The sequence below is a fragment of the Dermacentor andersoni genome, chromosome 8 (genome assembly GCF_023375885.2).
Source record: "Dermacentor andersoni chromosome 8, qqDerAnde1_hic_scaffold, whole genome shotgun sequence".
Lineage (NCBI taxonomy): Eukaryota > Metazoa > Arthropoda > Arachnida > Ixodida > Ixodidae > Dermacentor > Dermacentor andersoni.
In genome coordinates this window covers 142,275,353-142,303,177 of record NC_092821.1, presented here as the reverse complement: position 1 = coordinate 142,303,177, position 27,825 = coordinate 142,275,353, and the positions used below count along the sequence as shown (strand labels likewise).

The 27,825-nt window shown below is 45.4% G+C and overlaps 1 protein-coding gene across 4 annotated transcripts; it reads right to left on the bottom strand.

Moving 5' to 3' along the window:
* LOC126525886 (uncharacterized) lies at positions 1-27,825 on the bottom strand. 4 transcript variants are annotated; one of them, XM_072284179.1, is made up of 7 exons: positions 27,590-27,825; positions 22,062-22,174; positions 13,878-13,945; positions 12,608-12,655; positions 9,680-9,727; positions 6,778-6,825; positions 1-216 (listed from the first exon to the last, which is right to left on the bottom strand). In XM_072284179.1, exons 2-7 carry the CDS (start codon positions 22,159-22,161, stop codon positions 148-150), a joined length of 381 nt encoding a protein of 126 aa, XP_072140280.1. In that variant the 5' UTR covers positions 22,162-22,174; positions 27,590-27,825; the 3' UTR covers positions 1-147. The 4 variants fall into 4 exon arrangements, with proteins under 4 accessions (XP_072140280.1, XP_054923893.2, XP_072140279.1 ...); XM_055067918.2 differs by having other exon boundaries at positions 12,608-12,703; positions 27,590-27,821; XM_072284178.1 differs by lacking the exon at positions 27,590-27,825 and adding an exon at positions 23,128-23,222 and having other exon boundaries at positions 12,608-12,703.

The following is a 27,825-nucleotide window of genomic DNA, read 5'->3' as shown; positions in this document are numbered from 1 at the left end:
TGACAATGACTAGAGGATTTATTGGGAAGTCACTGTAACATCCGCGTTGGGGACGTCGAGCCGCAGTCTGCAATATGCGTCCAATCCCGAGTTGGTGCTTTCATTGACGCAGCGCACGGGTTCGGGAACGGTCTCGTCGCCGTCGGCTCACCTAGTGCCTTCAACAGCACTTCGCAAGATCGCCAGTGGATGGTGCAGTTCTTGAGCCATGCACTCCTGCAAATATAAGGAATGACGCGATGCTCACCTCATCGTCGATGTTGTTCTTGTTGCTGTTGTTGTTGCAGTTAGCATTGGAGATAAGAGAGGTGTAACTGCTTCTTTTATATTAGATGTCAAATGTGCAAAATTCGGCCGTCGGTAGGGGGGACTACTTAAAAAGCATAGGAGTAAAAAACAACGCAGTTTAAAAAAAACCCCAAGACAGAGAGAGAGAAAAAAAAAAAGAAAAAGGAAGCCAGCAGATTTCAGTGATTCCTTGGCCTCTGGACTCCTTTTATTGCGTCACCAGCATTATCTCATAAAACTGACTATAGTGAGGAGACCATAAATGAGGAGGAGCCATAGTACTACAGTGACGGGGTTACAAGAGAGAATGCACAACCGGGGTAGCGGACCTTTCCGCTATTACACAGATGTCATGGTGCGCACCTCGCATCACACAAGAAACTACAACTAGCTTCGAACTTTAAAAAAAGTGGCACCAACAAGCAACTTGTCAAGAGGTGGTACCAGTCCGGTCGAAAACCTGTAAAGCCATACATGTCCTTCAAGCGTCCAATCATTTGAGAACACTGAGATTTCGGTGAAGCTACGGCTTCAGCGTTTCGGTCCAACATACGCATCTTCCGTATAAGTTATGTAGTCCACTTAGGAAAAAAAAACATATCGAAGGACACGTCTTCATCGTGGGGTGCAATCAAGTATCGGATGGTATGCTGGTTTAACATGAAGTATTTCTTAAGAGTCCTTTGAAGCACATCCCGAAATAATATTGCATCTTTACAACTTGGGAAGCGTGCTCCAAGGCCATGAATACGACATGTGTTGGCTGGTGCTTGCACCTTTCTCGCGTATAGGAAGATTCTTGCATATATACGATGCAATAAATACCATGTAAAAAAAAAACGAAAGAAAGACGCAGGCGTCATGGTGTCATGGTGGCGCGGAAAAGCGTTAGACTTATGATTCTGGGCCCTTTGGTTCGAATCTCGTGGTGGCAATTGTTTTGATGTTATATTTAAAAAAAACACTGTGCTGTGATATTATTCTCTTTGTTTCAGTTCTGCCGTACTTGTTCTTTTGCGCTATACTTCACCACCACGACTGAAACAGGGAAGGGGGGGATGGGGGGGGGAATTCTTGCCAAGGGTAGCGAAGCGACCCGTTGCGATGCCGATGGGGGGAGGGGGGATGGGGGGACGGGGGCCTTTACGCAGGTGCCGCTTTAACTGCCGCAGACCACTGAGTAATGACGCGTTGCTGGTTGTTGCTGTGCACCCCAAGGCAAACGGGCCAACCGTGCATTGACTAGCGAAACTCGGCACACGCACACCATGCGATAGAATAAAAAAGGGGGCCCCGCTCACTTGAGTAACTATACGGTGAGGGGGCCGTATAGTTATTGGTGCGAGGGAAGGAGTTCACCATAGTGTGCTCTTTCCCTCACCGAGCTGCTTCCCTCATACTAAAGACCAGCATCTTTTTCTTTTTGTCTGCTTCTTTCTCAAATGCGTTCACCAGTACGCGTGCATCCAGTAGTTAGGGTTCTCTTTCTTTAATGGTGAAGTGCGAGGTTGTATGAAAACTTATAATTTAACGTAACAAGAAGCGATAACTAATATTTATTGCAACATTGGAAATGTAATTAGAATATGCGATAGTACGAAAAGGTAAGTGTGCAGAAGATAACTTGTGACTTTTTCGTCTTTGTCACCTAGGAAACCTCCTTTCTGTATGGCATAGTAATGCATGTTGTGAAAATCGAACTACGTATATGGACAGATTTTATCATTCTTAGATTGCCCCTTGTCTCAGTATACTATATTTAGTTAGTTAGAATACGTGGCTTTGTAAGACTTCCTATACGCAATTGTTTGGCCAACTGCTTATGCTAATCTTTTCTTTTGTTCGCGGTGGTCGAACAATTTACACTTTAAACATGTCATTCGGATTATCTTGGTACAACTTCTTTATTTTAGTTTTTTTCTTATGTGAAGCAGTCACGTTTATTTGTTCTCACCATGCAGTAGCCAATGTCGATGTACCTAACTGCTTGTCGTGACTGTAGCGGGATATTTCAGGCGACCTTGAAATCTGAAATTCCCTTACACCACTTTAATCCGATTAGCATTATAAGAGTACTTCGCGAACTTTCTGAAGGCTATCTGTCTCTCTGTCTGTGTGTGTCGGCCACTTTTTTTCCGCCGCCAGCTTCGGTAATAGATAGCCCATGCTCTGATGGTTATAGTACCGGGCTGCTGTGATGAGGAAACTGCGGTTCGAAAACCAATCTCGCGAGCCAAGTTGGGTAATGGGTGTGTGAAACCGCGTGGGTGCCTTTCTTCGATAAAACTCGTTCACCCCCTCCTTGTACCACTGGGTATGTGAAGCTAGGTACGTGGTCCACTTCAACGAACAATTGATTTCAATTAGGGTTACTGGGTAAGAATTGTCACTGCGATGTGACGCCCTTCAACCACAAAAACAAATAATCTAAATTTCTCCTGTGTTGGACCGAGTACAGCCCGCGTCATAACTATTCGCTCTTGTCTGAAGATATGTTTGCAATCGCGCCTCGCGGCTTGTTCGCTGCGGCGACCCTAGATGGCGCAGCGTGCCCAACGTAAACGCGAGAAAGCGTTCCGGATGCATTCACGCTTCATACGTACACGCCTTCCTTTTCAAATTTTTAGAATACGGTAATGTTGGCTCCGTTGTTTACGGAAGTGTTCGTGTGTGCTACACTCACTGTTCTAGCAGAATCGTTATTAATGGTGATCTGTCTGAGTCGGTGTCGATTCTTTCCCCTGTAAAACAGGGTTACGTGAAACGGGGTGCCCGTTATTCGGAGTCATATTGTGTAAGCATTCTAGAGTCCAGTGATGTTCATGGTTTTAACGTTTCGCGACAGGAAGTAGTGGCTTTACGCAGATGATCTTGACTTTTCCTGCTTAGAAAAACCGAACATTGACAAAGTTCTTTCATTACTTGTGTCTTATTCGTAGCGACAACAATATTTCATGCACTGCGGATTCTCCCTTGTGTCCGGACTTACACTCAACGTTTTTATAGAATATTCGCTACTTCTGTGTGGTCATCTACCTATGGGCCTATGTGGCGAGATATCTTTAGACCCATATGGGCTGGTGGACATAATCTGGTGCATCTATTTGTGCGATAGATTCAACACATCTCGTCGAGTGGCATGTTGCTTTTGCGTGAGTTACACCATGCTTGCTAATTTTCTTAGTAAGCGAACGTTTTCAAGTCTATATGGCCGATAAAGCTACTATACTTACTTCATATAGCTTTCGACTAATTTGCTATCGCTATCGATGCTTCGCCTTTCGTGCGAAACTGAGACTTTGTTTTGTAGACATCTCCTTAACCTTTATTTCCCATCCTCCAAACTTCTCTATCTGCCTATCGTATCAGTCTCTCCCCTGCCTTTCTTTCCCACCGATACACTACGCGTCTCTTGATTATCTAGACTGCTGAGCAGTTGGTGCTTCTGTCCACTTCGAATTAAAGCGTTTCTGGAAAGGTTATGTTACCTACGGTTCTCACTGGGTGGATTCCTTCGCATTCCTTTTGAATATGCTGAGTGGTCTCCGGATTTTTCCTGCAGCATATAGATGCCTCATCTCATTGTGAATGTTTGCCCTGGTATGTTTTCGTCCTTAGGTCCTTTGTGTGATCGTACATATCTTATTTTCTATTTTTTTATTCCCATTCTTGTATTTCCCAAGGTTTTTTGTTTGTTTGCATTCTCTGCATCTAATTCGCTGTCTCTTCTGTTTCTCGCACTGTCTGATGACCCCTGGTTGTGTGGGTACACTATCATTACCTTATACTTGTTTGCCAACTTTATTGACCACATTCCTCTCCCCACGTGTAGGATAGAAAACTGGACTGTCTGGCTAACATCCCTGCCTTTCCTTCTTCACTTCTCTCTCTCTCTTCTTGACCTCTGCCTCCATTATGCGTCCACGCTTCTCAAGCACAGCTATTTGTGCACTTTAGGTGCCCGTTTGTTTTCGTCCATGTTCCTGAGTCTTCAAAACTAATTTTGCTCTGCACTTCTCTCACTTCAAAAGAGGCCCGACCCATTTCACCCTGCACTGTACATTTGTGGCTGTACCGTGGGCTGCCAAAGCCGGCCGGCCTACAGATCTTTGGTTGACTTCCAAACCCAAAAAGAAGTGCGATTTTAAACATAGAGTCGCATTAGCGAACGTTAGTTCTGGTACCAGCATTCCTTTCAACATCGACGCTTTCAAGGGACGCCGGTTTCTTGTGACCCACCATATCCGGCCCCAGAAATAAGCCACTCACGCCAAGAAAAGAAAGATTTGTGCCATATCTTTGAACACAGCTTCAAATGATACCGGCGTTGCTTCTCTTGTTTTCAAATGCGAAGCATTTCTTGGCGAACATAGGTCACTTTCACAGCATCTATCTATCTGGCCGCCTACGTCTTGGTGCTTTCACGGTTGTTTCGTTAACTTGGTATGTGCCGAAATTTTCATAGTATGACAAGAGTGTATGACAAACATAAATGATCGGTCATGACATGAATGTCATGACATGCCTGCCAAGTAGGTCATGAAACATCCGCCTACATCTTGGTATGTGACAAAATGTTTATAGTATCACAAGAGCGTAAGACGAACACAAATGATCGGTCAGGACATGAATATCATGACATATGTGTCATGCAGGTTATGAAATGGCTTCCTACTTCTTAGTGCTCTCATGGTTGTTTCGTTAACTTGGTACGTCCCAAAATTGGCATAGTATGAAAAACTATATGACGAACATAAATGATAGGTAATGACAAGAATGTCGTGACATGCGTGTCATGTAGGTCACGAAACAGCCGCCTACTTCTTGGTGCTCTCATGGTCGTTTCGTTAGCATGGTAGGCTCCCCGCACGCTGCTTCGCATAGCATCGATTACCACAGGGCTTGGGATCTGCCGGCTTTTTTGCCTCTAGCGATGTCTTAGTACACGTTCTCACTGCAATGAAATGATCCACTAATTCGAGAATCTGTGCCTAGCGCAATAATAAACATCGTGACAAACATAAACATAACGACATCATCAACAACAATTTTTATATTCAAAGCAGCACAAAGGCCTCTCTTGGGGATCCGATTAGAATCAGCAGTCGTCTGTATGATCATTATTCATTACATTGCTTTTCTAAATTCTACCGGGAACATATGTAAAGAGTCTAGCGCGACGTTTGCCTCTGAAGTTCGCTGTAGAATCTATATATGAAGCAACATATACCAAGGTGGGCGAGTGGGTTAAAAAAGTGGATAAACGCTGTGAAAATCTACGGGCGCGGTGGTCGGCCGTGCTGCTCAGCTCAGAACTCCAAGACCAACTTTGGGCCGTCCAGCGAGCCAAGGAAGCCGCACGGCAGCAGCAGCTCCCAGTGGCCATCTAGGCGGCCCCAGGCCCGCGCCTCCCAATCGCCGGATTCCAAATGAAGTTATCACATCACAACACTGTGTAACACCGCAAAAGCAAAGCGGACAAAAGGAAGGAGCGCAGTGTTGTTTTTTTCTTTTGGCCGTGTCGCTAGTGCGCGGTTACAAAACGAATGACCTACATTTAGTATCGAACATGACCTCCGCGATCTTCGAAGCACGAGTTTTTCCTTGCGCTTGTCAGAGAGCTTCAAGACCTTTTGTAATAGTTCTCAGTCTGTCAAACAACAGGGTCAGAAGGGTCATCATCATCATCAGCCTATTTTATGTCCACTGCAGGACGAGGGCCTCTCCTTGCGATCTCCAATCACCCCTGTCCTGCGCCAACCGATTCCAACTAGCTAGCACCTGCAAATTTCCTAATTTGATCGCATCACCTAGTCTTCTGCATTCCTCTACGGCGCTTCCCTTCTCTTGGTACCCATTCTGTAGCACTAATGGTCCAACGCTTACCTAACCTGCGCATTACATTACCTGCCCAGCGCCATTTTCTTCTCTTAATGTAAATTAGTATATCGGCTATACCCGTTTGCTTTCTTAACCAAACCGCTCTTTTCCTGTCTCTTAAAGTTATGCCTAGCATTCTTCTTTCCATCGCTCTTTGCGGGGTCCTTTCAGTTCAGTTCAGGTCACTTCTATTACCTTAAGGCCCCTTTCCGTGGGGCATTACATAAGAGGTGGGTTATTTATTTATATAACGAACAAGCAAGGAAGATTAATTAACACTTAAGATGATCACTAACACAATCTTGATAAGTAGATGCTGAAGCGATGACGGCGATGTCCCGGGGAACTTGTTCTCAAGCCTCTTTGTCAGTCTTCAAGTCTCTGCCCCATATGTGAGCACCGGTAAAATGCACTGATTGTACACCATCCTTTTCAATGATAATGGTAAGCTTCCAGTCAGGAGGTAACAATGTCTGCAGTATGTGATCCAGCCCATATTTATTCTTCTCTGAATTTTCTTCTCATGATCAGCGTTCCCTGTGATTAATTCACCAAGGTAAACGTACTCCTTCACAGATTCTAGAGGCTGACTGCCGGAAGTGTACTCACCACGAATTCGTCGACGAGCACCAGTATTCTGTACTTGTGCTTTATAGACTGTAATGTGAGAGGAAGAAACATACTAACAAAAATAGAGGCACATATATTATTATTATAATTGGAAACCTGAGAAGTCCGTTAGAACTATTTAGCTCTAGCCGGCTACTCGGCGTTGGAGGAAGAGAAACAAATAGAAAAGTGAAATTGATGGTAACACGAAGAAAAATAAATGCGGGTTAGTAAAATAAAAATAAACATATTGAGTTCGCCTTCTTTAAAAAAAGATCACACATCGGCCATCAATGGACCGACACGAAGAGTATCTTGCCCACTAGCCCAAAAGAATAACTTCAGAGAATGGTCGGCTGTCCATGCTGGCCAAAGATTCCGCTCTACTCATTGTTTTTTTCTCGCAAGAACAGCGGCCCCGCGCGCATAAAAACACGTGGTGCGTCATCTCTGGCACCACGCAGGCTTCACAGACTGAGCCGTCCACGCGGCCATAAGCCATCTCAAGTCTCAATCTGTACAAAGCGCTTGCGAGGTTTCTTTGGCCGCTCAGTGTCGTCCTGAGACGAAACTCGGATAACGGCGACTAAGTAACTTGCTTTGGTAACTTGTATAAGTAACTAGGCTACTTGCCTTGCCTTGGTGGCATATATGAGGTCGTGCTACATACAATTAGCATATGTCTTGCCAAATGGGGTTGAAATGAAATTGGGATTGTGGCCTACCAACTTTGCATTTGGGTTGGGGAGCTCATATCCGTTAAGACCGCAGTGTCCAGGAAGGCATCTAAATGCTGTGCGATGCCAATTTCTCGAGGTGGACTCGTAAAAATACGGCAAATTCGTGAGCAAGCCAGCTATACGCTCCTGGCTTTAGCATAGAGTCAGTAACCTGTAGTATGGGTCAAATGAGAAACATTTTAGTTACACCAAGTTTACTGTAACAATGTATTTGGCCGGTGTCTGGCGTTCCCCATGGGTCAATTGCGAAGATAGGGCAGTTGGAAATATTGGCCCATGTGTCACTGGGCCCACTGAGTATATGCCGCAGTGTATGTGACCGAGGTGCCTCAGTGCTTTTCAATGAGCCTATCTGAATAGAACTTGGGTCACTGGCTATACGTAACGCGAAGAGTTACCCGCAGTCAACCGCAGATGTCATCGGAGTTTACTGGGTGTAAGCTTCCTTTTATTTTTTTTAAGGCGGAAGTTTTTAATGGCTCATTGTCAATGTCATCTGCCGTTAGCAGAAACCGTCACAGCTTTCCGGTCTCCTGATTGGTCTCCTCTGTATCGTGACGTAACTTTCACTAGGCACACGTGTGCGCCTCCTGATTGGCTCGCGTGCGTGACGTCACTGTCATCAAGTGCGGGTGTCGGGGTGGTTCGGTGTCGCGCGGGATGACTCATCACATCGACACGCGCGGCGGCCGTGTGTTCGACGGTGCGCCCTGACGTCACTGTCGTCAGGCGCTTGAGGTGGCCTCCCGATTGGGTGCTGTGTGGCCTGACGTCACTCTCGCGAGGCGCGCGTGGCGCCCGTCTGCTTGGGTTTGGTGTGGCGGCGGCGGGGGTGGCGGCATTTTACTTTGCGATATCGTGTGGGAAGGATGCCTATTCTCGCCGAACCAGTGTCTCCTAACATGCGAGGTGCGGCAGCCGCTGAACGCAAGCGACGCTCAAGAGAGGCTGAGCGTATACGTCGCATGCATCAGGGCGGCGAGGCGCAGCCGACACCACAGAGTCCAGGGACGCGACTGGCCAACGCAAGAGAGGCAATGCGTTTGAAGCGACTCGCTGCATCTCCGGGTACCAAGGCAAATGAAGCGCGGAAGCGCCGTGACCGCCATTTTGCCGCGGCAAGCCGAGCAAGTACAAGTCAATCGAGCGAAGTGGATGATGAGGATGGCGAACTACACCCCGACACCGCCATAGAAGACGCGTCTTCTCCGGATCCACAAACGGCGCCGCAACAGTTCGGCGCTGCAAAGCAGCCATCCTGAATGTAGACCCACTAAAGCACAAGGAGTTCACCGGCCATGAGTTGCCAGCCGACATCCTCCCAGATGACAGCTTTGAAATGATGGACTCAGAAGACATCGAAACGATGGACATAGGCGTAAACGACGTTGCAGGCATTTAATAAACAAACAAACATTCGCATAACGCTGTACGAGTTGTGTGCCTCCGTGGTGTTTCCGACGCAACAAATCGCCATTGGTAACGGTCAGGCTTCCGCTGCTTCACACTGTTGTCTCGACAAAGTGTCTTCCGTTTTTTTGTGTGTGTTACGAAAGATGGTTCACGTCTGAGGCTCTTGTTGAGATAATTGACGAACTGCTTGCGACTGAGAGTAATCTCCGCAACCGCCCGCCTTTTCTTGTGGCCAAGCTCGAAGTTTCGTCGAATCGATAAATCTGGGACGACGAGAACTACTGTGGAGGCAACTGGTAATGTCACTTCATTGTAGTGTATACATGCACTAGGTGAGTATGCAGTCGAACACCTTTATAATGAAGTGCTTCGTGCCTCCGACATCATTCGTTATGCAGGTCACTTTGTTCTGAAGGACGCGGACCACACCGCTCACAATAGAACCAGGACAATATTGCTCCTTCATTATACAGGCCATTCCGTTATACAGAGGCGTTCGTTGAAGTGATGCTCGACTGTATGGTACAGAGACGTGTGATAGCGCTAATTGCTTCACACCAGATGATGACATTCTTGATTTCTTTCTGGGACAAATTACTACTATATATTACAGTACTATGATAAAAATTTATACTTTAGAAGATAAATAAATGCGCTATCACCGTAAAAGAAATCAAACGAAAGAATAACACGCACGCACATGAAGTGTGCAGGCCGTAATTAACGCGAGTTCGAGAAATGATGCTTACCGCCATCTCGAACATTTCCGCCTTAATGCAATGCGCTGCGATCGTCATCTGGCAAATTCAAGAAATGAGAGAGTAAGCGACGGTGAAGAAAAAAATCAGTGAGTGAATCATTGGGCGAATGAGTGCACTGGAAAATGACGTGAATGACGCTAGTCCCCATGTGCGCAACTAAAGCATTCAGAGAAAGACTCGAGGGACTCTACGCAGAACTGGTTGGTGTCCTTGCGGATGCTTTCTGCGACGAGCATCTACATGTCATACGGGCACACTATGTCAAGATATTAAGTTTGGACTCCAGACTTGTAGGCATCAACGACCTTTACATCAATTTTAAGAGAAAAGGCTCCTAGGCTTATCTAGTCAATAATGTAGCCGCGCGTGAGCAGATGTTCGGAAATATCAAAGGCGAGCATATATTATGGTCGCTTTTCTTTGTATCTGCCTGAAATCGGACTCCATGCTTATAGCTAATTATGCTGTTCTGGTTGACCTCCCTGCCTTTCCTACCCTTGTTTTCTCTCTCCCTCTCTCTTATTGGTACATTATGCTGGCGTGGAAAACCAGCCAAATTAAGGAAAGAAGATGTAGAGTCGATTATCTCATTATTATTGGTTCGGTCCTCGAATCGAGCAGCTGCTATCAAGTGCTTCCTTAGAATGGCCCGCTTTCTTTTTTCTCTCGCAGCTCTCCCACTCACCCGCTCTTTTCCCCTCGCACTGCAAGTCATGCCTTGAAACGTCAAACAACAGCGCTCATTTTCTTTTCAGTGTCTTACTTTACAGCCAGCAGTCACCGGTAACGACCGCACGTGACGGACCCCTATTATCCTGTTGAAGCTGACTTGCCGAGGATGATAAGGCCGCCTTTGACGAACGTAGGCCCACCTATCGAAACGCAGGCTAATCCTTTTTGAGGCACCTTATTCTTGTTTGTAATTTTTGATGCCGCAGTGTGCTACTCCGTGCGTCGGCCCCCTTCTTGATTTTGGATTTCTAAACCGGCGAGAAACTGTGCTCTCTCTCTCTTCAACCCCATACCCCCTTCCCCCAGTGCAGGGTAGCATACCGGACGCGCGTCTTGTTAACCTCCGCGCCTTTCCTGTCTTCTATTTAACTCTCTCTCTCTCGCTCGCTCTCTCCAATCCTGAGGCTCGGGCTTCTGGTAAAGCTTTTACGCTTTCTCGCCTAAAGGCCCTTCAATCGTTTGTTGCAAATAATCCGAAGCGTTGCTGGACAGGAAACTATATCAACTGCGAACCGTGGACTGGTAAGATATTCACCGTTGACGCACCCTTAGTCCTTCGCACTGTTATAACCGGAACTCACTAAGCATAGGGAACGTAAATATCCTTGGAGAGAGAGATTGCGTTTCCTTGCGTACAGTGACCGTTCGGCTATAACGGATTATTTTGCGCGGCGCTCACGGCATTGTGTGCGGGCCAACACACAGCTGCAGATAGATAGATAGATAGATAGATAGATAGATAGATAGATAGATAGATAGATAGATAGATAGATAGATAGATAGATAGATAGATAGATAGATAGATAGATAGATAGATAGATAGATAGATAGATAGATAGATAGATAGCGTGCTGCCATGCTACTCTGCGTGGCGAAGGAAATTGGGGAGAGAAAGAGAGAAAGAGAGAATATGCACTGGTGTGCACTGGCGACTGACTGTGTAAGAATTCAGATGCCGTATGCTCTTGAACGCCGCGATCGGGCTTATGTCCGCACCGCATCCTTCTGAACGATGCCCACAAAAGATACCGTCTCGCGTAAAATTAGGCGGCTAGAGAATGGCGACTGTCTCCCACGAGCCGTCTACGATCGCACGTAGCACACTTAATCTTCCTTTTCTCCTTCTTAATCTTAAAGTTTGAGAACACCTAGAGTGCAACCCCCTTTGGACTCCAAAAGACCGGCCTAACGTCCGCACTGAATCTGCCTCAGGGAGCGGGCACTTTTATCTACAACACCTACGCAGACTTCGGACTGGCGCCGTCTGCGGGTCCCGCGCTTTGAAGGGGCTTTTCTTTTTCTCACTTTTTGTGCGATACAATTATCCAAAAGAGTAACAATATTTGTACGTATAGCGTGTTACGTGTCTGTTGTGTGCCACTTCGTTAATCATCCCATTCATATCGGGTAGCGTGTATACTTCTTGGTGCCGCCAGGGAATCCTCTCCAGTATTAATTGAAGAACCTTATTCTCTCTCTCTCTCTTTCTCTTTGTACACGTAATGTATCCTCGTAGTTCCTCATCAAGGAGGCGAGGCCTGCCGTATTCAAAAGTTTCCAGAGCGTTTTAGGAGTTCGTCACCGCACCGCTAAACGTCACTACGGCCGTTGCGGTTTGAGCACGGCTCCCTACTTTTCGTTACAGTTCGGTCTAAAGACGCTATACGCATGCAGTATGTTACTGCCATCCATACTTACTTAATACCACTGTCCATAAGTAACCTACGTAATACCGTGTCCATAAGGTACCTAATACCGCATACATTGAATTCATACTCAGAAATACTAAAATTATCATTGCAGAACATGTCAGACATGTGCCGTAAAAAAAGCGTACATGAATTGTTCTGCAAACGATTAATACTGTGTATTCTAACTTTTTTCATTGCTTGCACTGTCTACATTGTTGTCTATTGGGGCATTTGTTCAATCATCTATTATAGCTGTGCCTTTATTCTTTATTGTAAAGTGCATAATTATTTCCAATGCTGTCTTTCTTTTTCTTCTCTCTTCTTTAAATTTATGATAGGCAGGTGTTTGTAATGCCTGTAGCCTGTATGCTCTTCCTCGTTTTACCAAGCTCATGTACAGGCAAACTGAAAACAATAAATATATCGAATAAACTGAATAGTACAGTTCTCTGACGAGGCGACGCCCGATCTTCAAGGAGGAGGTAAAACTTACCGTAACTTGGCTGGTGCACGGATCTAGTGACTCGTTGGCAGGGGTGTCCTGTGCGACGCAAAGTGAAAGCTTTCTCCTTAATGATTCGCTTGCGTTCTGCAGATTGCGCGAAAACAGAAAGCACAGTTTAGGGAGAAAGAACGTTTAAAGGTGCAGCGAGGTCAACATAAAGAAAGGCACTTTTGGTTGGCATTTCTGCGCTTGGAGAAGGGAGGAGGGTGTGAATCGAAGAGCAAGAACGCATTCAGCCGCGTACACTCGAGCATAATCACCTGTTTGATTAAATGTGTGCTGAGATTTTTTCAGGCCCTACTGCCTTGTCACTAGGTATAGTTCCTTCTGCTATCGCTGTCCGTTCTTTTCTACGGTGACTTTTTGCGCTCTCCACCTTCAGTTTTGCCGAAAGGATCACTCATTACACCTCTCACCTATGGCAAAGCGTCGCCTCTTTTCTAAGATGTCACCGTCATCGTCCCTCATGAAAAAGAACAAAAAAAAAGGTTGCCGACTTTCAGTTGGTGCTCTTATAGGGCACTCGCGTGGTCCCAAAATCTTTCTTTGGTGTGCATTTACTTAATCTGCGAATATGTATGTATGCCGCCACTGATACATACATACATACATACATACATACATACATACATACATACATACATACATACATACATACATACATACATATGCAGCATGAATGTATGTGTGTACATATAGATAGATAGATAGATAGATAGATAGATAGATAGATAGATAGATAGATAGATAGATAGATAGATAGATAGATAGATAGATAGATAGATAGATAGATAGATAGATAGATAGATAGATAGATAGATAGATAGATAGATAGATAGATAGATAGATAGATAGATAGATAGATAGATAGAAAGAAAGAAAGAATTGGAGGACAAGTTGCACAGAACTAAATTCTGCACCGTGCCACATACGCGTATGGCCTTGCGCTTACTAAAGGTCTGTGGTCATGGTCACATTATCTTAGTTTCTGAGAACGGGCCTATCCCCTAAAAGGCAAAGGGACTCGTGCGCAGGCCACGTTTTTTAAAGGCGCAGGTAGGATAGTGGCACAAGGAAGGTAACGCATCGTCCAACCTTGTCATGTATAGTGAACGACGAGAAGCTAGAGATTTCGAGTATTCTACAACGTGGAATCCGTATGCTTTAGGGGCTGAGTGCGTCGAACAAGAAGCCGATAAACTCGTTCTACATCACCAGTGAATAGTTGTGCCAATAACGATGGATTACGTTTGCCTACCTCTGTGAAAAGCTCTCTGGGTAGGCGTCCCTTGAACTTCTCTGAGCAGGCATCGACTGCTCTCATCGCTGCGTAGAAAACGCGTCAAAGTAAAAAGAAAGCTGCGCTCAAATAAGATAGATGAGTTAGTTTGTAACTACACACAGTGGCAAAGTACAATCACGGGACATCAATCGCAGCCCAGCAGCAGCGTCTGTTCGCGAAAGCGGAATGAAGACTCGTTGACCACTTTCATGTGCAGATCGAGCGGCTTCGTCGTCGTGGTCGTTCCCACTGATGTTACAATGTCCTGGAAGCCATTGAAAGATTATGTTGTGTCCCTTGTCATGGCGGTGATGATATATGTGTTGAATTTCTGAGGCCAGTTGTTCATTGGGTCCGTGGCGCATTGGGCTTTGTATGCACTGAAGGGTTGCCTTCGAGTCACTAAAGACAGTCCACCGTTGCGGTGGTTCCTTCTTAATGAAATCAAGTGCAGCACGGAATGCCGCTAGTTCTTCACCCGTTGATGTGGTCACACATGAAGTTTTTAATTTGATTTCTTCAGATTTTGCGGGAATGAAGACTGCAGCAACAGAGATGTTGAGTTTCACCGAACCATCTGTGTAGACATGCTGCCGAAATCTGTGCACGTTGTGAATGTGTTCCTAAGTTGCTTGTTTCAAAGTTTGCGAAGGCGCTCCGGCTTTGTTTCTGATGCCTAGAATTGTCAACTGCACTTGCGGCCGGTGCAGACACCACAACGGGTCGGATAATCGTGTAGCAGGCGTAAATTCTGATGGCAATTAAGTAGGACTGATGTCTTACAATAGTGTTGCCAAAAGTTGAATGTGACCTTTTTGCTGGCAAGCAAGCAAGATGGTGGGAGGGAATCCGAGTCAGGTGTCGAATGTGAGCTCTCAGGACATTTGTATCGATGTATACTGTCAAAGGAGTGTCTCCGGCAATGGCCAATGTCGCAATCGATGACGTAGCTTTTGGGAGATCGAGACAAGTTCTGAATGCCTGTGTTTGCACACTCTGCAGTTTGCGGATATTCGTAGTGCAAGTATTTCCTAGTACAGGTAAGCTGTACCGCAGGAAGCCCAAGAACAGTGCTTTATACAGTTGCAACATTGATGGTACTGTTGCGCCCCAGGACTTTCCGCCGAGGAACGCAAGAAGGTCCACAATGAAGGCCAAACGCTTTGTCATGTACGAGACGTGAGGGCTCCAAGCCAAGTCTTTATCAATGATGACGCCAAGAAATCGGTGCGTTCGTCTATATCGTATCGTTTGGTCATTAATCCGCAAAGCATACGGGGCCATCGATTTGCGAGTAAAAGCAACGAGTACACATTTCTCAGCTGAAAGCTACAGGCCTCGCCTTCTTAGGTATGATTACACGGCCGTTGAAGCTTTCTGAAGTCGTGCGCGGACTTGTACAAGTGTCACTCCTGAAGCCCATATGCTCAGTACGTGCTGCATAGGAGTCGCGGGCTTGGAAAAACCTTTTATGTAGCAAGTATTGAGCAACAGAAAGCTGAATCGAGAATTTTACAGCGAAAGCTGTATATGACTAACCTTCCGTAGTTTTTTCGACGTCCGGCAACAGAAACCGACTTAACGATTTCTAACAAACCCATACGGGTGCAGTGCGGATGCGCTGATGTCAAAATGCGGTACAGATTAAAACGCTCGCCATCAATAATAGCGTGACGTCAAGGTTATCGCAGCATATAATCAGGAGAGGTATCGGCGCTAAAAACAGCTGCGTTATCGATGGGGAGGACACGTAGAGCGCGTATAACCGAAGAAAAACATGCGTACTAGGAGCGCCGGAGGGAACAGCGTCGAAACTGTAAATGGCGCCGGCGCGAAACGACCACCGACGAGAAACGTTCCCGCGATGCTGAACGAAAACGACAATCGCGAGCTCGGGCACCTCCAGACGAGCAACGACGCGAGACTCACAACGCAAAAAAATAAAAAATGACAACCTTTCCCCTCTGTGAACATGTAATGGCAGCGAAAGCACTTTGCTTTTCGTTCGAGAGCTTTGACTGTCGTGAGCTTTCGCTGCCGTTCCATCTTCACAAAGTAGAATGGATGTCATTTTTTCAGGATGGTCTGCATGTTTCTCGTTGACAATTTCGTTATGAAATAATACTTGAAATGGCAATTAACAATACCTGTTATCTAAATACGCGAAATACGAAAAAATGAGAACCCATCCCACTGTTACTGTTGGCGGTAATGCACGTTAGCTCTGAAGCAACGTAATCATACAACGAATTGCCATCGTCGAAATGAGTTATGTATGAGGCATCTACTGCTCCAGAACTTCTCTTTTGCGATTCAATGGATGGATGGATGGATGGATGGATGGATGGATGGATGGATGGACGGACGGACGGACGGACGGACGGACGGACGGACGGACGGACGGACGGACGGACGGACGGACGGATGGACGGATGGATGGATGGATGGATGGATGGATGGATGGATGGATGGATGGATGGACGGATGGACGGACGGACGGACGGACGGACGGACGGACGGACGGACGGACGGACGCTATGAGCGTCCCCTTTGGAGCGGGGCGGTGGATTGCACTCCCACGCGCTTGTTATTATATCACCTAATGTGCTGCCTATGTTAATAAATCAGAAAAAAATAAAATAAACCACAAAGAATTCCCATCCCCAACCTTTTTGACCCCCTATTGGGAACTTTGTTTTTGTACGCCTCCCTTGTTTGTCTTATCTCTACTTTTCCGCCACCGCGCTTCCAATCACCTCTTACTAATCTCTATTGCGGACATGCTTACTTTCCCCTTGCTCTCGCGGCACCTAAGGGCTTCAAGGAGGCCAGAGGTGCCTAGTTCAACCGGTAGGCAGACATCGTCCCATTCTAATAAAACGTGCTCCATCGTTTCCCTAGCTTTCCCTAGCACCCTAAGAATACTAGGCGCCATCTAGCGCTGCCTCAGCGAAGCCTGCGGCTGGCCTCCGATATACGTGGTGCGCCGGTGCTTACGAACGCTACAAGACGCGTCAAGGCTGTTTCACACGATTGTGATTTCAACAATGCGGCCGGTGCCACTCCCAGTGTTGCTTGCTGCCAGGTTTTTGTGGCAGTCACCGCATAATTTTTTTTAATGTTGTGAAAATACCTGTGCGTCATGATATTATTGATCTGTCGTTAATAGGCGCACAATAATACGCGCGTTTCGCAATTTAGAAGCGATTTGAAGTTTAAGTTCATTTTGGAGCGCGCGCAATGTTGCATCCGTTCGCGGCTATTCGCCGCTGCATAGCAGCGGGTCGTTCAGCGCTGTGTTGCTGTGCGCTGCCTCGCGAGCCTTTTATATCCATGCCGTTGTGCCTGCGCTACAACTAATTACACGACAGCCTATCGAGAAGGCCGTACGGCAACCCTCATCGCACATGCGGTATTCGACTGCAGCGAAATCGTGGCGTCAGCGCAGCGAGGTCCTCGCGTTACCCGCGCTCATCGGCGTAGGCTTCTTAAGAAATGATGTGCGTATATTGCTCGAGGTTGCGCATAAGCGGCGTGTGCTCTAGCCATATTCTTGCACCCATGCTTAGCAGAAAGCACCAACCCGAATGCTCACGTCTGCACTGAAGGAAGCCGTAGGTATGATCTCTGTGTGAATGCTGAGTGCGGACAATAATTTGTGTTGTGAACATTAATTTCTAGCGCTATAGCCTGGTTCGTCCACCCCGGCGCGTGTGCTGCCAGTATGTATAGAAATCCTCTCTGAATGTTTCAAAAGGCGTAAAAGGACCACAATATTTTTTTAGGAGCTGCAGTCATTTGTGTACGTGGCACCTGTGCGTTATTGTTCTTGACGTAATAGTTCTGCGTAAGCCCGCAAGATCGAGAGAAGTAATTAATAAAGGGAAAACCAGACATCCACCCAAACGTAGCTAAGTGCTACAAAGGACACCCACACAGGTTCCTCGAAAGAAAAGCTCCGCAGTTGAAGAAAAATTCGTCCTGGTCCGGGACTCCAACACGGGACCACCGCCTTTCTGGGGCAGCCGCTCTACCAGCTGAGCTAACCAGGTGGCTAGCAGACGGCAGGGCGAAGTCGAATTTGTCAACAACTCGAAACAAATGCAAGGGTTTGACGTAATAGTTCTGCGGAAACCCGCAAGCTGGTAGAGCGGCTGCCCCGGAAGGGCGGTGGTCGCGTGTTGGAGTCCAGGACCAGGACGAATTTTTCTTCATCTGCGAAGCCTTTTTTTCGAGAAACCCGTATGGGTCTCCTTTGAAGCACTTAGCTACGTTTGGGTGAATGTCTCATTTTCTTTTTCTTTATTCTTGCTCTTGTTATTGTTCCCCAGCGAAATGGGGCAACCCACTCGGGTGATCGGCCATGAATCCGCGGTAAAAGAAATGTTAGCATTGTTTTCAGGCATGGGCTTCGTCTTCTCTCTTGTCGCGTGTCTCTCGCGCTGTTAGTGTACTGTGAATCTGTACCATGAAGCTTAAATCAATATGGACTTAGTGCGGTGGCGTAGCCCCACGGCAAACAATAAATACGTTTTTAGGAGTACAGTTTAACAGCAAAAGATAGAAAGCTCGAATTCTGTATTCACACTGGCAAGCGTAAATAACAAAGTTGCGCCAGTCTCGTTGACATGCGGGTGCTTCTACCTGCTTCAGCAAGTTATCTTGTTAAATTGAAGTCGAAAACAGCAGAATACGAAAAACTTATGCAACTGGAGCAGACGCTGTGGTTCCTTCACTAGAAATAAAAGCAAGCATCCAATCGGTTAATCTAGTCATGTACACAACCTATATTAAATAAATGTTAGTGCATGCTAATAGGAGCCGTTTGAAACTACAATAATCGACCAAAATAAAAAAAGTGCAAGGGAAGCCTCACGGTACAATCCAATCTGATATTCCCGAACACGTTGCATTAACAAAATTGTGTGCCTGCTTGAACAGCCTGCATTAACCGAATGCTCAAAACAGGAGAGACGACGTTCCAACCTTTGTTTGAAAAGCTGTTGAAATGTCAGTAGCATACCACATATTGTTCTAAAGAAAATTGTTAATCATTGACAATATCTCTGGGCCTTTATATAAGCTTTATTCATGAAAAAAAAAATGAAATAACGCTGTGTACTTTTATAAGTTTCAGAATCTAAACATAATGAAATTCTTTCGGAGGCCAGGATAAAATTTAAGATAGAGACAATAAAAGTGTGCCTAAATACAAGTCTCACAACCAAATGCAACACACTTGTCTAGAGCGGTCGAGTGGCCGGCTGTGGACTGCACAAGCGTATGTAGCTGCTACATCGCGGTAACTGCTTGGTTCATATTTGACTTAAAACACAAGAAAGCTCAAGGACACAAGACAGAAAGACCAGCCAGGACTATCGCTCGTTCTATCGGGTCTTCCTTCCTTGTGTCCTTGTGTCTTCTTTTTTTGCGCTCGAAGTCAATTTTTACAAACTCGGTCAAATTTCAGTTCCTGTAAACTGCTAAGTTACAGATATGTTACACTGGCAAATGACATGACATGCGTGGTCTCATTCCAGTATCAGCCTGTGCTATTTTTGGCGAAAGATGGCGACCAACTCGACCCAAGCACCATACCGTCTGTACATATATTTAGCATTCATGTGCATCTTACTATGCGCATGTGTTTGTATCATGCTATTATTGTACTTTCAGTGATGGAAGCATATTTATATACATACTGCAACACAGTCATTTATTTAACATTGTGTTGAGATGTTCAAAATGTGGCCACGAAGTAATGGCCAAGATAGCAAGCAGTATCGGTAAAAAATATGATGCAGTTCCAGTGCACTTTGTTGGAATCGACATGAGGTGAAGCTTTCATGCAACGGTTAAGTAAGTTCTGTAAAACTAACTGCAATGTGCACAACTGTCTTTATCTTCATCCGATGCATCACGGACTCCTATACAATGTAGGCTTATGAACCTCCCATGTCAACAACCTTAATGTTATGCGATGCATACATAGGTCGGTGAACTCACTCGAGAGTCGGCTCACCAGGGCTTGGACCAACCCGTGAGACTGAGTTTGTGTGAGCCTGGATGAGTAAAGTTTTGGTGAACGTGGACGGAGCCAGCACCGCTGAGTAGAATTTTGGCTAAGTCTGAGTCCGCGTTAACTAGGCTGAGTGGAACTATGGGGAGTCTGCACACGCATGCTAAAAGATTAGACCGTGGAATAAGTCAGGGAAATAAATAAGTAAGTAACCGCATCTCACAATCTATCAAAAAGAAGAACCACATACACAAAGGTCATGCTGCCTTTTGTATATTTTGCGAGTTGCATAATACTTGTTTTATAGATGCAGTAATGACGGGATATGGTTGTGAGCTTATACATGTAATTGAAAGCGTCCTTTTATTTATTTATTTATTACATACTACCAGCTTATATTTAAGGCCTTAGGCAGGAGTGGGAGCTGGGATACAACATAATAGAAGCTTCGTACACAAGATCAAAATTTAAAAAAAATGAGAATCAGAGGAGGATAGAAGCAGGGATGAGTGCAGGAATACAAGGTAATAGAAGCTCAGTAAACAAAAAAGCAAGGCGACGGGACGATATCGGAGTATGTGGAATAAATCCGCAGCAGCGAGTCTCAGAATTCCTACTACACGCGGTAAATAAACGGGACTTCAGGAATGTGGGCTGTCGCCTCACTGCTCGGCTGCTGTTCGCATTGCCCTCGACAGTCGTGGTCGCATGAGTTCTGTCTTAACTTCTTATTCCTGCTACAACCTTTTATTCCCTTTAACTCTTTCTCCAGCACAGGGTACCAAGCAAGTACTTACACAAGCTACCTCCGTGTCGTTCCCTCCCTTTTTACCTTCATTGAGTGTATCTATCTATCTAGCCTCTTACGCCAATGCAGTGGCCCAATATGACTGCTAATTTAGGGCAGACTGGGAATTTGCTCGTGTGGTTGATACCGCCGTGGTCGTTGCGCCTTTACCACTCCAGCTTCGTCATCCGACTCTCATTACCGTCGTCATACAGTGATCGCGATGCCTTCGTCGTCAGCCCAGTGTCCTCACGTCGTTGCCATGCCAACGCTGTGCCATTGCCATTGCGACGTCGTTATGCAGTCTTCGTCATTCACTGTTTGTCATACTGTTGTCCTGATTCTGCCATGATGGTTCCACCGTTGTAATTCAAAATTTCTTATCCGCCTCCCGTCACAACTTATCGTCACGTCATTCTCGTCATACAGGCGTCGTCATCGCATTCTCATCACGCCGTCGTTTCTACGCTGTCGTCTTACCAACGTCATCGCTTCAGTAAAGTTATCCTAATGTCGTCGCGCTGTCGTCGTCCTATCGCATACGTCGTTTCATCATTGTCATTACATATTAGTTTTGTGTAATCATGCTGTCGTCATTCAATCGTGAGTATATATGCCACCATTATCAGACCATTGTCCTCATTGCGTTGTCGTCACACGCTCTTCCTCGTGCATTCATTGTCAAGCCGTGGTGGACATTTCATCGTCATTATTTCACCTTCGTCATCCAATTTTTGTCACGCTGTCGTCGTTATAACATGGTCATCATTTGAGAACCGCCATCCCTTTGTCATCATGCCGTCGTAATCAAACCGCCTTCCTTTTTTCATCGGTGTCATTGCGCCGTTGCTTTGCCTTGATGGTCATGGTCGGTTCTGGCAAACGAGTGTCATAACAAAGTGGGCCGATACCGGAAAGAGTGTATGTCACACATAGCCGAAGTCACAGAAAAGTTAATATGACAACTGCAAATTCTAAGTAGAAGTGTCTTCAGCATTATGGTTTGTCGCTACATTTCTCGAATGTTAATCGCATTTACGCCGACTCTTACCATGAGTTGGGTCGACGGATGATTCTAAGGAAGAGGAAAAGACAAACAGAATAAGAAGAACCTCGGAATGTTGCTGTACAGGAACGCCCTGCGTCCTTCGCTTCTTGACAGCATGGCAGGAAGGCCACGGCACCGATGAAAAGGAAAAAAAACGCTGGACAGGCAAGCTGAGGATCCGTTCCCGTGGCGCTGTCTTTCTCCACTCGTAAAAGCAACGCCATCTACACGGTCACCTATATTTGTAGTGGGCGCCACGTACTATAGTGTGCCAACAAACTGAAAGCCCCGCTTTCACATACCGACCTCGTATGCACTCTGGTGACTCGTCCATCTCACTGGAGGCGATGCACGTTCCGCACGCAAGAAGAAGTGCCACGCATACGCGTATCAGTCTCTCAATCATGCCTGAAGAAACGCTGAAAGAGAGAGAGAGAGAGATAGAGAAGAAAAAATAGTGGCCTACCTTAGTTTTTATTTCATTCATGTGGCCTCAGAGTAACAAACTGAACTCGTTTAGTGACAGGATGGAATTGCTTTACAGTGAAGCTGCACAGGAAAGTTCCACAGTGGTCAGCGCAGAGGAGGCGCAGGCACATTTAGTGATTAATTTCGTTTAGTTATTTTGTTATTTTTTACTTATTCCCCCGTACGGGCTGTCGTTGTCGAATAGTGTCCCAAGAGTAATTACATCATTGCTATGCACTGTAGAGGAACAAGCATATATGGTATAGTATGAGTGCCCAGCTGGTGGTTTTAACGCCACTGGTTGCACAGATCAGCAAGCAAAGCCTTGAAGCTGTGAAAGAATACAAAGCGCATTCATACGCTAGAAGTAATATGATATGGTAATCACCAAGAGTACAACGATGTGCCGTAAAGAGCGTCAAGCTAGGAGGAAGCTTTGCAGTGGGGAAACACTTGGAATTATTTATTCAAGTACACGTGAAATAAAAGTAATCCTCGCAGGAGGCAGCTGGCTGATACATTTCGAAATAAATTCGTTTTATTGAAAAGAACTGCATAAGCTTCACAAACATCGACGTTCTGAAACAAAGAACATTTCAGAAAAAAAAAGCAATTTCATCCTTATTATACCTACTTTAGAATTTGTGTGCATCGTTCACTCTCCCCTACGGTTTACAAGTGTTACCAAAAGCATATCGATGTTTACACACCTTCCTATATTGCCCAGCTGTCTAACCTACAGCACTGCAAGCAAGATGCTCTACTCCGCCGGAATTCAGAAACCTTGTTTCTTTTTATTTGAAGCAACGAACATATCTTATACCCTTCTGTTTCTTTTTTAACGAATGTTTTCAGTTCCCATCACTATTCAATTTAATCCTCAAATAATCAATACATAACGTACCTTTTGAAGCGACAGAAGTAACCGAAGTTAATAGGAAAAAAATTCTTAAGTCGTTTCGTCGTGACTTAAAGTCTCGATGCTCATGCAGTGGTGCTTTCTTTGGATGTATCCGCCCCTCGTTCTTTAATTTTCCCAGTGTTCCTAAAGAAGTCCTTTGTTTTCTCGTTACTTTTTTACAAGCGGCACTGAACTGAAATAAAAAAAGAAACAGCACGAAAGCTCCAGCCAGATTTGTTCCCAAAATATTTCTAAAGACTCCCGCAGCTGGCCTATATATTATTCAGTTAGAAAAGAAAAACAAAAGACAATCGAAATGAATTTGTGCAGTGAAACGAAATAAAAGCAAGTATGCGGATCTAACGCAGCCGTTGAAGTTTATGGAAAACGTAGTTTTAGTCGAGCGGCTAAATTATATGCTACACAGCTAAACGCGATGCGCACACGTGGCATGTTGAATACCAACCCAACGTGCCATATCGTGCAAGGTTTTTTGTTTACGCCCCCACGCTGGTAACAACTTTAATCCCGTACAGTGTGTCGGTTCATGCATTACGCCGTTCACAGGGTGTATGTTGAAATAAGCCCAATCAGGCGCGAGTACACTGGAACACGTGTACGTAGCTATGTTAGAAGGACGAAGGCTAAGTGGGATATCAGTCGGAGCGGAGAACGGGGATGGAGCGCTGATGTAAAAATAAGTACGGCGAATATGTAAATAAATTTCAGGTTTCAAAAACAACAACCTTTGTGCGCTTGTGTTCGTGTGTGTATTGTAGTTTCTGAGATTTCTCTCTTTCTTTCTTTTCTTTTCTGGAATCTGGAATTTTGGTACAGCCAGAACCGACGTAGCCTACCTTCCCATGCTTCTACATCTAAACAAAGTACCCTATAGTGGCACAGCTATCCCAGAGGATCGCGCGAGAACGGACACATACCTAGTATACACACATAAAAGGACGTAGCCGAAGCGTAATTTGTGGGCTCATCGACATGGTATTTCCGACTTCTCGTTTTTTTTCGCGTTGAATGAATGTCTCAAACCTCTAAACCTGCGAACAAAATACGCACATGCCTGGGAGATCCTCCCACCCCCCCCCAAAAAAAAACAACAAAAAAACAACAACAAATATATATATTGTCACGGTGCCACGAGAGAGATTTCGCATCGCACGCGAAATGCGAAGGTTGTGGGTTCGGTTCCCGCCTGCGGCAAGTTGTTTTTTCATCCACTTTAATTTCCAATATTTCATCGTTTCTTTATTTTCATTTATTAAGAGCAACTAATTTCCCCTGTGTTGTCCTTGGTGTCAGTGTTTGTTGGCTTCTTATGATATGACCAATAAAAATCGAGCCCCTCGGTTAACTTCCTTTCTTCTCGTTTATTACATAACAAGGGTCTCGAATCCGGCTACAGTGATGCCTTCAGGTAGCATATGTGGGTTTATTGACCAGTTGCCTTCACCCAAAAAGATCACGTTCTCGTGACGCCTGCGGCAAAAAGGACGTTCCACGTCCGCCGCCAAGGTCTGTGAGTGGTGGCGCTGGCTAACACTCCCAGGGTTCTACTAGGACACATAAATACCCAAGAAAGTGGATGGGGAAACAGCGCCGCGGTAGCTCAATTGGTAGAGCATCGCGCGCGAAATGCGAAGGTTGTGGCAAGTTGTTTTTTCATCCACTTTAATTTCCATTAATTTATTGTTTCTTTATTTTCATTTATTAAGCACAAGTAATTTCCCCTATGTTGTCCTTGGTGTCAGTGTTTGTTGGCTTCTTATGATATGGTAGAAATTCAGTCGCATATAAATAACCTATTATATTAATCTGGTTTAGTCGCATACAAGTAATCATAGGCCACTCTATGAAGCGTTGCGCTTCAGTATTGCTTGGGTTCGGAGAAGGGGTTTCCAGTTGACCCAATGAAAAAGCCGCAAAATTCACCCGCAGGTGACCTCCTGACATCAGTGCCTTCATCGGCCATCGTTACCGCGCCATAACATCACAGGTTCAATCAAACCTTCGGCCAAGATCTGGTGAAACATTCAAATCAGGAAACGAATACTGATGACTTAAGATAACCTGCCTGAACATGCTCATTATCGAGGCTAATGCGGGGCACGACAGCGCATGTTCGACTATATACTACCCGCCAAATTGAAGCGTTCAAAGCTGCGTTCACTGCTATACGGCTTCTTTCTTCCATAACGTAATTGGTTAGACGTAATTGGTTTCTGAAAACTGTATTACAGTGGGCGTTACCGAGTAAAAAAAAGCAATCGATGAATTACAACATTACCGGAAATGTAATTGATTACTAGTTAACAATTACATGCAATTTCTTACGTACAAGTGTCGGTGTCTGTCAGTGTGACACAAAGCCTCTTAGTGCCTAATATGTACTCACATTTTGATCTGTAGCGCATGTTATAATCCCTATGCTTTTATTTTCTCCAAATACACCTCTCCGAACTATTCGTTCTCCGACCAGGATCAAACATCGCTTTAGTCTCCTCGTGACGTCGCTGCGTTGAAGTCTCCCTTGAACAGTTTGCATTTCGGCAGAACTAGTGAATGGTTTAGTGCGTAAAGATAAAGTTTGCATTGAGGTAACAACTATCGATAACATCGAAAGGTCGCGGGATCGAATCCCGGCCACGGTGGCCGCATTTCGATGGGGCCGAAATGCGAAAGCACCCGTGCACTTAGATTTAGTTGCACGTTAAAGAATACCAGGCAGTCGAAATTTCCGGAGTCCTCCAATACGGCGTGCCTCATAATCAGAAAGGGGTTTTGGCACATAAAGCCACACAATTTAATTTAATTTTTTTAGCAACAACGAACTACAACAGATATTACCTGTGCGGTGCATAAAAATTCAATTTGTTTAGGCGGGTGCACTGGTGGGCTGGTCAATTGGCTGGACCTTATCGTTTCGGAGCTCGCGTTTCTCTGAATCATCCCGAATTATAGAACGTCCCTACACTGAACACTCCACCTCGATGCTATGATGATGATGATGATGATGATGATTCTGTCAGTATCTTTCCTGCCTTTTTTTCCCCCAATGATCCAATCGTCTCTTACTTATCTTGACTGCTGGCCGGTTAATCCTTCCGTCTTCTTTGAATCCAAACGCTTCTGGAAGGTGGACACTTTCTACGCGAAAGTGTATCGCACTAGAAAGGGGGTGACAGCGCCACCCTTTGGGAGAAGTTGTCACTGCGCTTCACTCACGCACCTCGGGAACGTTTGACAATCATGGCTTCTTCTTCTGTCGAGGGATGGGGGGGCGTTGTGCTCAATTCAGCGGGTACCATGGAGATTTACAAGAATCAAAATAACGAAAACAGAAGGGAAAATCTATACGAAACCACGAAGGAAAGTTCTTTTCTATTTGAGGCTCGAGCTGGTTGCCTAAGATCAAAAACGTACCGTAGCAAATATTCGCAACTGGATGAGACAGTTGTATGCTGAAGCGAAAATCCGGAGACCACTCGGCGCATCCAAGTGGAATGCGAAGGGATTCACCTAGTGAGAGCCGTAGGTAACGTACACCTTCCAGAAGTGCTTGGATTTAAAGTGGACGGAAGGCAGCAACCATTCAGCAGTCGAGATAGACAAGAGGTGTTAAATGTATTGGTGAAAAAAGAAGGCAGGGAACAGATTGACACAACCGGTTCCATTGCAAATATAGGCAGCGGTACAAGGTAGATGGAGAAGTTTTGAGGAAGAGAAAAAAAAAAGATTGAATACATACACACAGGAATGCTAGAATGAAAAGCTTCTATAGCGTAACACAAGCAGGATAAACGAGAAGAAAGGGGGTTAACCGAGGGTCCCGATTTTATTAGTCATATCATAAGAAGCCAACGAACATTGACACCAAGGACAACATAGGGGAAATTACTTGTGCTTAACAAATGAAATAAAGAAACGAAGAATTAATGGAAATTAAAGTGGATGAAAAAACAACTTGCCGCAGGTGGGAACCGAACCCACAACCTTCGCATTTCGCGTGCGATGCTCTACCAATTGAGCTACCGCGGCGCTGTTTTCCCATCCACTTTCTTGGGTATTTATGTGTCCTAGTAGAACCCTGGGAGTGTTAGCCAGCGCCACCACACACAGACCTTGGCGGCGGACGTGGGACGTCCGCCGCCAAGGTGAGTATTTGTCGCCGCCCTGCTTCAAAGGGCATGCCAATAAGTCATCATCATGGAGGGGAGGAACATCGAGTCGACGATGGTTTGAAAATACAGGGGTTGGTGTTTGTGTGTGTCTCAAGAAGTGCTATTTCTTTGAAATAATGAACTAGTGACACTATACGCGGTTCCTGAAATGAACGTAAAGACAACCATGGGCATTGCGTTTAGTTGTATAGCACTTAATTACCCGTTCGACGATAGCATTGCTTCGCCATACCATACCCGCGTTGCATCTGCCTAATTTCTTTATTATTTACCTTTCGTGATAGGTCCCAGGACGACCGTAGCGTGTGGCTTCTTGCAAAAGCTGGCCTTCGTAGCCACAACCTCGTTCGCAACATAAAAGAGTAGTGAGCGCCTGTTAAATAATTAACCACTTTAAGCCAGGCCGACAGCGCTGGAGAGACGATGCGGTCCTTTGTTTTCAATTTATACTGGAATCGCGCTTCTTTTCCTGGAACTTAGTCCGTCAGACTGTTCTTTTCCCTCACGT